At 48.4% G+C, this 11,717-nt stretch overlaps 1 protein-coding gene and 1 long non-coding RNA gene across 3 annotated transcripts; one reads left to right on the forward strand and one right to left on the reverse strand.

Moving 5' to 3' along the window:
* Positions 1-756: 756 nt before the first annotated feature.
* On the reverse strand, positions 757-4,877 carry TMIGD1 (transmembrane and immunoglobulin domain containing 1). Of its 2 annotated transcripts, XM_071764811.1 has the most exons (7): positions 4,776-4,876; positions 4,444-4,545; positions 3,256-3,534; positions 2,480-2,758; positions 1,607-1,710; positions 1,317-1,345; positions 757-952 (listed from the first exon to the last, which is right to left on the reverse strand). In XM_071764811.1, the coding sequence occupies exons 2-7, from the start codon at positions 4,517-4,519 to the stop codon at positions 949-951; spliced, it is 771 nt and encodes a 256-aa protein (XP_071620912.1). In that variant the 5' UTR covers positions 4,520-4,545; positions 4,776-4,876; the 3' UTR covers positions 757-948. The 2 variants fall into 2 exon arrangements, with proteins under 2 accessions (XP_071620912.1, XP_071620914.1); XM_071764813.1 differs by lacking the exon at positions 757-952 and having other exon boundaries at positions 1,313-1,345; positions 4,776-4,877.
* On the forward strand, positions 961-4,795 carry LOC139805891 (uncharacterized). The gene is made up of 3 exons (XR_011730041.1): positions 961-974; positions 1,845-1,937; positions 4,212-4,795. It is a non-coding gene; the product is annotated as an uncharacterized lncRNA (long non-coding RNA).
* Positions 4,878-11,717: the final 6,840 nt, after the last annotated feature.

The raw sequence follows: 11,717 nt of genomic DNA on the forward strand, positions 1-11,717 counted from the left end.
TTTTTGAGGCAGTGACCGCGTCCCGAGGAGCTGCGGTCTCCCCCGGGCTCGGCTCCGTCGCTCCGGGCAGCCACGTTATGAGCGGGACCCCATGTGGAGCGTCCCGATCCCGGTGCTGCCCGGGAGCTTGGTCAGCATCAGCCCTGCTCCTCCGAGGGGAGCATTGGTGCCTCCTCACAGATTCGAGCCCATTAACAGCTCAGGGTGTTCATGGGCACCGTTCCATTGCATGATGAGTCCCCAGGAGCTTGCCAGGACCCTGAGGAAAATGCTTGAGTGGTGTATTTCTTGGAGGAGGGATGGATGGAGAGGTTTTCCTGGAGCATTCTCACTGGAATTCCCACTCGGGGCTGCCCCAGACCCCTTGGTCTGCTGTCACCAAAGGAGATGGAAATCTGATGGCAGAGCTAAGTGCCAGGCAGCTCTCATCTCAGCCAACAGAAGCCAAGATGCCCCTGGGATTCCATGAAGGGGCAGGAAACTGGGTGGCCACAACCCCAAGACCCTGTGGAACAACCTTGCAGGTCTTTTCCAGCCTGAACGATTCCAAGATTCTTTGACAGGGCCAAATGAGCAGCTGCCAGCTCAACACCTCACTTTATTTGTACAGCAGCATCGTGATCTGTGGCAGCCTGGAATGGATTCATGTGTGGACAGGTCAACACCTCCATCCTGATGGCACACACACACCTTTTAGGAATCATCACAGAGGACAAGAGCTGGCAGCACACCCCCCATGGCAGTGCTCTTAGTAGGTTAGAATGAACAGACAACCACTTATATTTCAAAAAGACTGGATAAACTTGACCCCCCAAAATTTGTTTCAATGCTTTATCTCATCATCTCCTACAAGGGCTGATGTTCCACCTCTGCAGATGATGTTTTCTGGGTATGCACAGGAACCTTGTGGTCTTTACTTGAAGCAAAGTTGGAAGAAGACATGAAAAATCACCTGTCGTGAAAAAAACAAACAAGTGAGTTGAATTCACCAGGGCTATATTCAGCTTCACAAAGCTTTCAGCAGATTTGGGATATGCAATTTTTTTTTCCCCATTGATTCCATGCTGGTGTAGCCAGCACCCTGGGATGGCCAGGACAAGGGCAGGAGCTGGACAGAATCAGGCTGTGTCCTGTGTTCCCATGGACCCTTCTCTGCTGAGAGAGGTGCTGGCTGACATTAGCCATGAACATGAGCTTGGTAACAGCATGGCTGGGCCAGTGTGCTGAGTGCTCTTTGAAAGTTTCCTAGGTTCTGCCAGGGCTTAAAGAAAGGGTTTCACTTGGAAGCTGCATGAATAAGCTCTCAAAATACTTACAGTGCTGTTTCGCTTGATCCTTTGAAGCACTGAAAATAAAGAAATAGTCTTGTTATCTTTTGAATTTCCTGACCATGGGGATATTTTTCCTAATATCTTAAAAGTACATAATGCCTTCCACCTTAAAATATTAAATACTTGATTTATCTACTGATAATTCTAAAGCAGGAGCTCCTACATGGCAGTTCTCTAGCAGGGAAGGCAACAGTGTAGCATAGAAAAGGGACAAGACCCCAGGGCATTTCAACAAAACAATGCTATTTTTTTTCGAAGAAACTTTTTTTCCATACCTTAAAAAGTTTATCTTTTCGAGCCACAATTCCAAAAAGTATTGTGAGTGTAACCACCACAACAGCAGCAATAATTGCTTCCATGGGAAAAACGGGTTTTTTATCTGTCAGGAGGGAGAAGAGGTTGAGTTGGTACAGTCTATAAAACAGGACAAAATGTCATGTCATGGTGGAAAGACATTTCCTTTCCTTGGCTGTCACTGCTGATTTGAACCATTCCTCTCTTTGCTGTCTGCAGGCTGCCTGTCTGCATCAATCCCTTGGCAGGATGGGAGCCAAGCCTGTGTTAGCAAACTGAAGAAAGGATTGAAACATCCACATGGAAATAAAGGTAATATGGCTATTGTTGCTTTCCTCCCTGCTCTGAGAGTGCAGATATGAGAGCAGTGGGTGGGAAATGGATGCCTGGTGGGTCACCTCCCCTAGTGTCACCTGTCTGAGACTTGAGCATCCAGCCCCTGCAAGACCTCCTCCACAGGGCTGTAGTTACTTCTGGAGGACATCTGCTCTCTCTTGCCTTGAGAAGCTCTTTCAGCATGACAGAATGCTGGAGCTGGAGCAGAGAGCTTCAAGTAAGGCTGAAAGTGCTTTAAACCACGTTTGGATGTGCCTGATGGAAAGTGAGGATGAGGCCACCTCAGGTCATGCTTGCCAAATGTCTTTGCAAACAGGTATGGCAGGAAAAGCCCTTCCTGGTGCTGTGGTCCCAGGCACAGGTGCAAGGGAAGTTCCTTGCTGTTGCTGTGCCCTCAGAAGTTAACGTGGGGAACTTACCATAGTCCTAACACTTTGTCTTATAAATGCATTGCTATAATTATCAAAGAGAATGGAGAGTTATTTGTAAAGCTTATTGATTAGCAGCAGCCTTGTTACCTTCAACTATCAGGTGGAAATCCTTTGTCATCTCTGTGAAAGAATATGTCACCACACAGGTATAGGTCCCATTGTCAGACTTCTGTACTTTTCTGATGGAGAGCTCAAAGACCTCACTGCTCTGGTACAGCTGGTGGCGATTTGGCTGCAGGGTCAAGGTGGTGTTGTTTTTGAACCAAGCTGTTTGGGCTTGAGGGTTGGACTTGGCATTGCAGGACAGAGTGACATCTTTGCCTTCTTCAATTTGGAGAGACTCTTCCCCCGTCAGCTGGGGAGGAACTGTTCACAGTAACACAGTTCAACACGTTGTTAATAATGCTGCTCACCATTTAACGTGACACAGGTTCTCCTTACACATCCCTTTTGCACCTTGTTCAGTGGTGTGGCACCTCACAGTTGTGCAGCCTTTCATGATCCCTGAGGAATCAGCAGGGCAATCAGTGGCAGAGATTGTCACTCCTGTGACTCCTCTGCCCTGACTTGTACCTTTGAGAAAGAATCTAGGTGGAGGCAGGGACATATCCAGAACATCTTACCTTTTAAGGGCCCACCCACTCCCTATAAAAGAGGCTAAGATCAGGCCATGAGCACCACTGAGGAAAGGGAGTGTCTTATCACGTGAGTTATCTTCTCCTGAATGCATTTTTTCTTGGTGAAGCCAGCATACAAGGGTACAAAACACCCTGCCTCACCTAGCCCAGACACCAAGGTGCTCAGCCCATGGTTTCATCCCCACCCCAAGCTGTTCAGCACAGATTTCCACAGCTGCAACTCACAGTGGACATTCAGGATCACTGACACCTGGACAGACTTGTCCCGTGCCAGCTTGCACGAGAAGGTGACTCCGTTGTCAGCCTCAGTGACTGGGCTTATGCAGATGTTACTGGTGTTCACTTTATTCCCATCTTGCAGACCCACTTGCCCATCTCCTCGGTACCAGAGCAGCTCCTCAGCCTGGCTGCTGTTCTGTACCAGGCAGGAGAGGGAGAGGGAAGAGCCACGACGTGGAGACAGGGAGAAGTCAGCAGTGTGGTCATTTACAGACAGCTCCAAGCCTGCAAAGGGAGAAGTGAGGGCACAAAGCATCCTAAGCTGTACCCTTCCCACAAAAGTTGCCCTGATGGCTTCCCCAGGCCTTGACCTTGGAGGAGGGACTGCATTTCAGGCCTCAGTCCAACAGCTGTTTACAGGGGGCACTTTAGTTCTGGGGACAAGAAATTGTCTTCATCACAAAGCTTCCTTTGCGGTGATTTAAAATCAAAGTCAGGCTTTTGCAACTCACAGGAGGAATGTCAAAGCCTGGTCTGCAATAAGGTCTGAAGACCAGCAGTGGCCACGTTAATGCACACAGCAAAAGATCATTCCCATCCCTCCAGTCTTGCTCACACTCTTGCTGCAAGTCACTGTACCAGCATACACTGTGCCCTCTGGTTTTGTACCCCCAGCTGGATGAGCTGTTTTTTGGTTGGAGCTGACTGCACTTGAGAGCACTAAGTGTTTAACCAGCCCCTCAGCTGGGATTTAATAAGCCCCTGGACCAGTATGGGAAATAAATTTTTATAATGGGCTGAAGCTTGCTACTGTAGCCTATGTTATAGATTAAGGAACTGAAAGTATGGCTCAGAATATAAAGGTGCTGTAGTTCTGTGAATATAAAAAACCCTGAATCTTCCTGTCTCTTCTCTGCTGTTGCCAGGTGGCCAAAGCTATCACATTTTTCATCCCCCTGCAGCTGCTGCAATAATGCTGGAAAACACTGAAGCTTCCCCGTTCCCTTCTCCTGTGCTCTCAAAAATCAGCTGCCCCTTTTCAGACAGTCCCCTGGGGCTGACCTCCACAACGTCTGGAAGCTGGAATGCTGGTGTGGCACAGCACCCCAGGGCACTGCCCAACCCTGCACAGTTTCACAAGTTGGAATAATGAGACTTGGATAAAGCCACGATGGATTTTTTCTCATTGCTTACCTGTGGCTATGCTGGCCAAAAAGCAAAGGGCAAGGACAGGCAGTTCATGGGGGGCTGTGGGACTGCTCAGAGCCATCTCTGAAGAGCCCAGCTGGCTTCTGCCTGTTGGAGAAAGGGTCACAGTGCTGCTGCCTCTGCTTGCAGGGGCTTGATTGTTTCCTGCCATCAGACCCCCTGGGAACAAGCCCTGCACGGGGGCACCAGGGAACAAGATAAATTGATTTGTTGCTAGGCAGAATCAGCCATCTCTTGTCTCTGTTGCATGAATTCATTGTCTCCAATCACCCATCTATCAAAGGAAGCTGTTTCTGGGACTGTAGCACCCGACTTACCTTGGGAAGAGTCTCTGGAAAGGCTGTTCCTGCTCAGAAATGCACAGCTCTTTCCCCTCCTTATTTATAGGGTCTGAATTTTAATGTTTTATGGTCGCTCAGTAAGAAGTGAGTCCATAAAATGGGTTCAAGGCCTTGTTCAATTCCTGAATTTCTGAGCTCACAGGACACTGAAGAAAAGGATTTGCTGGGCTCTGCTGTTTTATGAGACTTGCTGAGGCAATGAGTAACTAATGACAGAGTTCCTGCATCAGCTATAAAGACCTTCAGCCAAAAATAATACCTTTTCCTTCTCAGCTTTCTGGTTGCTCACAACACTGGTTCAAGCTATGGGAAGTTTATCCTAGATTATCCTAGAGCTGGAGTATGCTCTGATTTGCTCCTTCCTGCCCGAAGCTCTGTCCCCTTCTCCTCCTTTGACTGAAAAATGAGCAAACGCACCCATTCAGACTTTGAACTTCTTGCTGGGAAAGGTGAGAACAGAGCCAGTGCCCTGCTCACTGGTGTGTACCCCCAGGGTGCTCTGTGGTTAGCCCAGCCCTGGGCACCCCCTGACATGGAGTGAGGGTCCCCCAGTTGTTGGGACAGCTGTGTGCCTGGCCAAGGGTCTGCAGGGGACTCAACTGAAGTCCTCAGGAAAAAGTGTCTGAAACTGCCTGTTTATTCTTCAGCAGGATGATGGGGGCATGGTAGCAAACAATAGGGTCCTACCAGTCTCCAGAACATGTTCTTACTGCTGTCAGTGTCCCTGCAGGCACAGGACACCATCACTCATCGTGCTCACCAGAGCCATAAAGTGCATTTCATGAGCAGGAGGAGCCTGGGGCACATCCTGGGTATTTTCTTCACCTGTAGACACAGTGGCCCAAAGGTGGGCAGTGGGGGCTGGCTGCATGCAGGGAGTGCATGAGCATCCAGCACTGTTTATCTGTGGGGCTGTTGCAAACATGGATCTCACCTTTGAGTGTTTCTTAATATAACTTATTCCATGATCATTGATTTACCCATAACAGGGGATCCTTTTCAGTTAAAAAAATATCTGTGTACAAAAGTCCCTTAAAGAGACAGTACATAGTCTGCCTCCTAGAATACTGGTTAGAAATTAGTGTCCAGCCTTTAACTCACTTTGTACCATCAAACACAAGAAATGTTCAGAAATTAATTTAGCTTCCTCCACCATTTTTAGGAAGCTATATGTCCTGTCCTTGTAGCCTCATGGTCCAGTACAAACTTCAATCAAAATGCTCTTCCTAAGAGTAAAGTGATCTTTGTGGTTTGATATTAAGCTGAGTTGAAACAGAGAGGGCAAAGGAACAAGCTGGGAAATGGCTCTTGCCAAGATGTGAGCCAAAGGCAGGAGAGTGCAGGAAGATTTGCACTGCCTCCTGTCACTGCGTGGCAGTGATACTCCAGGGGAAGGAGGAGGTGGAAGTGAGGATGTAAAGAATTAAAGTATGGACTTTCAGGGTATTTTCTTCAGTCTAGAAAGGAGAGTAAGGGAAAAGTTTGTCAGACAAGAGCTGTTGTGTGGTGAGTTTGCTACGATGCAAAGCACAGCACTGAGTGGCACCTGGGAAAAATTCTGTCCCAGGTTTGCAGCAGGTCTGTGATTGGCAGCAAGATGAGCTCAGGTTAATCTGCTTTACATTTTTTAAAAGATTGGCAGTGGCAACGTCCTGTTTTGCAAGGGGCTTTGAGCTCCACTGGAGGAAGAGAGACCAGAAAAGCCAGGTGTTCCTTGGCCAGGGGCACTGCAAGGCACCGTTTTTAGGGCGATACGAATTACTTTCGCAATGACTTTTTACACTTTCTTTTCATACAGGGCATAATTATCTTGTGGGTGTCTAATTACTGAGGTCTAGAGTTTTGTGGGTTGTGTTATCCACCTTTCCATGACGTTTAGGAGGGATGTAAACCTCATGTTCCAGAATGTAAAGCAGCCACTAATGACTCAAACTGGGAGGAACCTCTGCAGTGAGGCAGATTCTCCATAATCCCCCACGGCAAAGGATCCAGCCCTCTCATTTGAGGTGTTTGGATCAGGCACTGTCAGGGCTGGATAAGACAGACCAGGGACTGGATCCAGAGGTCCACACTGTCAGCTTTATGGCAACAGTGGACCAACAAACCCAGAATAAGAGCATTGTTAAATATGTCTCTGAACAGCCCCAGAGGGAATTAATTAATAAACACACATCTATTCCTGAGTGTAATCCAAGCCTTAGAAACCTGAGAAGAGAAGATTTAGAACATGATAGAGATTAGGCAGAAGTTTCTTTTCCAGTGGGTCTCTCAACCTCTGACTCCAAACTTCCCAGCAGTTTGGGATCCACATGGTTCTCCCCAGTGGGGCTGTGGGCACAACATCATCCCCTGCAAACTCAGTTTGTATTCAGCAGCTGAATACGGGGGCTGAAGATTGCTCTTGCAGTCTGGGGCACAGCAGGATCTGCAGAGATGTGTGGGATTGTACCTGTGGGTTGGTTGGTCAGGTAAACAATGCCTGCAAGAGGGCTGTAATCCTGCTCCAGAAAACATGTTACTACCACAGTGCCTTACACTCTGCTCAAAGGCTGTTCCTGTCTTCCTACTCACTGTGGTTCCCCACTCTTAATCCCTTTTTAATATGTGGTCCTACATATTTTGCAACACTTCTATTATTGGAGAATGGCAGTAACACCCAAACCCACTGCCTCCGCTCCCCAGATACCTGGGCTGGAACAGGAGGCTGTCAGGGAATGCTACTTGAACTTATTAAGAATTCTTCTTCCTTCCCACAAAACCAATTTTTCCCCAAGTGTAAGGATTATGAAGATGCAATGGGCCCTAATTTCTCATATTCCTAGCCCATACTTCACATACTTTCCACTGCTGAGATGGACAGATCTAAAGTATTTTTATCATAATGTTGGTAATAATTCTATTTTATGATAGTCCTTCTGTAAGGGGTCCCACACTATGCCAGTGGATGGAGAGGAACAATAAGTGATTTTTATTCTTGGGAAGCAGTAAGAATAGCAAGAAGAGCAAAAATCCAGTGAGTATTTTTAAATTTTGTAATAAATTTCCTCATGGACATTAAACGTTCAAATGTTACAGAGGCATTAATGAGGTAACAGACCCTGAGATAAATCAAGCACAAGAAAAGCCTTCAGGAAGATGCCACTTCAACACAAGTGTTGAACACGGATGCCATCTACTGGGTACCCACCCTCAGGACCTGGCAGTTCTGCGGTGTGTCCAGAAGGGAGGAAAGTCACCTCCTGGAAATCCTGGAAACAGGATGAGACACAGGATGAGACCACGGTGAAGCTCAGAAGCAGTAAGCCCTGTGGAAGACTAAAGCAATGCCAGAGTCTCATAGACAGGTCTGTGAGACCTTTGGGCTCAGAGGAGGAGGATGCATTCTGGGGCTGGTGATTCCCTTCGTGGTTTTCATCTGCGTGGTGGGAATCCCCTGCAGGGTCTGCACTCCTCGTGATGATGCAACAGGGAACCACATCCTGGCCTTTCACTGGTATCACTAATATTTCCCTTTCAGAAGTGTGAGTAAAGTAGGCTAAGAGAACCCCAGTTGTGTAGAACCACGTCACAGGGGACAGGTCTAACCTTTAACCAAGAGCATCAAGGCACTTGCCAATGTTTCCTGTGTGGGGAGGAAAGCAACCAGGAGCTGCAGAAATGCAAGGCTGTGCATGAAAGCCTCACTGGATTGCTGTTGTCCAGTAGGCAAGGCTGTCTGTTACCAGAAGTCAGCACTGGTCCCAGTCTTTTCACCCACTCTGGGTGACATCCAGTACTGGTGGGTGCCTGCAGGCACCAACCTTGGCTTAGGAAACTGAAGACAAAGCAGCAGTGTGGCTGTTGCTATCCTGTTCCAAGAAATACAGTCCTAAATAAACGGAAATGCAAAAGGAACCTGGCATTAAATCAGCAATAGAAGTTCCCTGCAGGAGGTAAAAGTGACTTGTCTGCATTAAATTCCACTTAAATGTTAAACCTTGTTGTTTCCCATCTAGAAAATCTTGCTTAGGAGCTTTCAGCTTTCACACTATCAGTGCTCAGGGAAATTAATGCAATTAGTCTGTGGTTTGCATCAACCATCTGTGAAACTCCATCTTTAACCTGACTGAACCAATATTCAAGGCACTCCTTATGCCATGGGGTGAGAGTATGGTAGCAGAGATCTTCCAGGTTTCCATGGATTTGTTCTTTACAGAAAACACACCTCTGCCACTGATGGCCTGGACTTCAAGAGGGTTTTGTTTCCCTTGGGAAACAAAAATGAAGGTGGATGATGTAAAGCTGGATGGGTGTCTGTTTCTTGCCTGGTTTCACTGCTGTCTCCAGTGTGGGACATTCTCTAGCAGTATTTCCAGAGCTGCTTCCCTTTCAAGACTGGATTCTGCTGTGGCTGCTCTACAGCCTGAACCTCAGACATTTTTGTCTACCTAGGAACTTTCATCACCAGTGGGATTTCTTGGAAGTGCTCTGCTGGAAAACCAAGTGCTGATTCCATCTTGTGAAGTGCTGCCAAATGGTATTAGCAGTTGTAACTTCCCTGCTGTGTTGTCATCCCGCGGTGCCTCTGCAAGGAATCTGCAAAGGCAGAACTGCTCCATCTTTCCAGTTCCTGGGGAACCTTTTGCTGCTGAGTTTGCAGGAGGAAACCACACTCCTCCATGGCTGGAACCACTGCAGAGAGTGTTGTAAGGCAAAAACTGCAGCTTCTGAGCACCTCCTGGAGTGCCAGGGCTGCAACTCTCAGCAAGCACAAGCACAGGGCAGAGTTCTGAGGAGGAGGCGGCTTCTTGCAGGTTGAAGAGGAGGTGGTGAGTTCTTTCAGATCATTCCTCACCTATGGAATCTCACCTATGGACTAGTCCAGCCCGGGATCTGGGAGGCAGAGCCCTCTTAGGTTGGCCCAATGAAGAGGTTTTGTTTTTACTGCCTCCTGAGAGAGGAGCAGCTGACTCGTCTGTCCTCTGCCACATGCTGCTTTTACAATTGGTTTGTTGAAATTCCATACAACTGGGCTTTTATCAGCTAAAAAGGGAAATGAGCTCAGTTACTCCCTGTAAATCCAGAGCAATTTATTTGTTGACTGAGGACTTAAATGTATGCAATGGTGGTCACCTCTGAGGCAGCCAAATCCCCTCTTGACATTCCTTTTCTCTTTTGGTTTAAGAACATCCCTGTGACCAAGGTCTTTTGGCTTTTCCAGTTTCATTTGGTCTGGATCATCTTTTTGATGGATAACCCCTTTTCCCTACTTGTCCCTCTCCTAATGACTGCACAGCACGGATGAGCCCCAAGAAAGAGAAGCCAATTTCCTCTCCTTCTCCTCAGGGCCCTTTAGATGCTGCACCAGGCTTGACTTACACAAAAGTTGGCATAATCTGATCTTCTCATGATTGAGAAGGAACCCAGAATGCAGTGAGACAAAGAGTCACACCACCAACAGGTCCCTGAAGGTCAGGTTGATGTGCTGGACCGGGAGCTTGTTTCTCCAACAGGAAATGCCAGAGCTGGGAAGCAGATGTGCACATGAGATACTGCTGAAAAGCTAAACAGGAATTGACAGGACCTGCTGTCAGAGATGGTCCCTTTCAGTGTTTTATGGACTTTTCACAGTCAGTTGTTCTGTTTGTTATTCCTCCCTCCAAAAAGGAACGAGCAAAGATCTGAATGGAGGAATCCCCAAACCACCACCTGTATCTCTTCTCAGACACAAAGTTCTGCGGGAGCTCCCAATATTCCCTGCACAATAAGACACCTCAAAGAGTGTTACAGTGTCTTCCATCAGATCCCAGGGCAGGTCAGAGCTGGCAGTGCAGTCCAGGGCTGTCCACAGGTGCTTCCCCCCAGGAAGAGAGGCACCAGGAGCTGCACTTTGTACCCTGTGAACCGTCACTTGTGACTGCACCAAGGCAAGAAAGAAGCTCTCCCACCCCTTCCACCTCCAGCCATGTGTTTTTATAGGATCTCAGACTATCAGGTATGAAGGGACCTCCAGGCTCATCTGATCCAATCTTCCATTGCAACAGCAGTCTAGACAAGCACCCAAAGTGTCCAGTGTTGGGAAATTCACCACTTCCCTGGGCAGCTCATGCCAATGCTGACTGCTCTTCTTGGGGAAAATTTTCTTTTTGTGCCCAATTAGAATCTCCCCAGGAGTAACTTCCACCCATCACTCCTCATTTTTCCCATATGACTCCTTGTAAAAAGAGAGCCTGTATCTTTTTAACTGCCTTTTAAGCACTGGAACATGGTGATGGGTCTGCCCTAAACCTCCTTTCCTCAAGGCTGAACAAACCCAACTCTCTCAGCTGTTCCTCACATCAGATTCCCAGTCCCTATTTGTGTTTAGATTCCTGTGGGAGCTTCCAGGATGGGAGGCACTGAGTGGGAGCCCTCAAAGGCCACTTTTTTCCTAAGGGAGGAAGAAAATGGAGCCAGGGGAGGTTTAAATTGGATTTTTTTCCCCAAAAGGGCGTCCAGGCTGCCCATGGCAGTGGAGAGGTTTCAAAGCTGTGTTGATGTGGTGCTGAGGAACGTGGTTTGGTGGTGGCCTTGGCCTTGGTTCTGGGCTAACGGATGGACTCAATGATTTTAAAGGGCTTTTCCAACCCAAACGATTCAATGTTTCTATTTAAAAACTCGCCCCCGCCGTCCCCCCCCGCCGTGCCCGCCGCTCCCGCGGGACCGGGGCCAGAACCGGGACCGGGGCCAGAACCGGGACCGGGGCCAGCGCGGCCCCAGCAGCGGCGCGGACAGCAGGGGGCGCCCCAGTCTTCCCCACCGCCCAACCCCATGGTGACGTCACTCTCACTGCCGCCTCTCATTGGTCCCTCACCGCCTCGCCCTAGCGGCTCCACCCCTTTCACCGCCTCTGATTGGCGGACGCCGCAGGGAGCGCCTTCCCCCTCCCCTCCCAGGGGC

This window comes from Heliangelus exortis, chromosome 21 (genome assembly GCF_036169615.1).
Source record: "Heliangelus exortis chromosome 21, bHelExo1.hap1, whole genome shotgun sequence".
In the NCBI taxonomy this organism is placed as follows: Eukaryota; Metazoa; Chordata; class Aves; order Apodiformes; family Trochilidae; genus Heliangelus; species Heliangelus exortis.

Excerpts from the sequence above, each read along its gene's own strand:
- TMIGD1 (XM_071764811.1), bottom strand. The coding sequence starts at position 4,519 with ATGGCTCTGAGCAGTCCCACAGCCCCCCATGAACTGCCTGTCCTTGCC. Across the intron at positions 3,535-4,443 it reads TTTGGCCAGCATAGCCACAG|GCTTGGAGCTGTCTGTAAAT; the intron begins GTAAGCAATGAG and ends CTCCCTTTGCAG. Across the intron at positions 1,346-1,606 it reads GAAAAGATAAACTTTTTAAG|TGCTTCAAAGGATCAAGCGA; the intron begins GTATGGAAAAAA and ends CTTTATTTTCAG.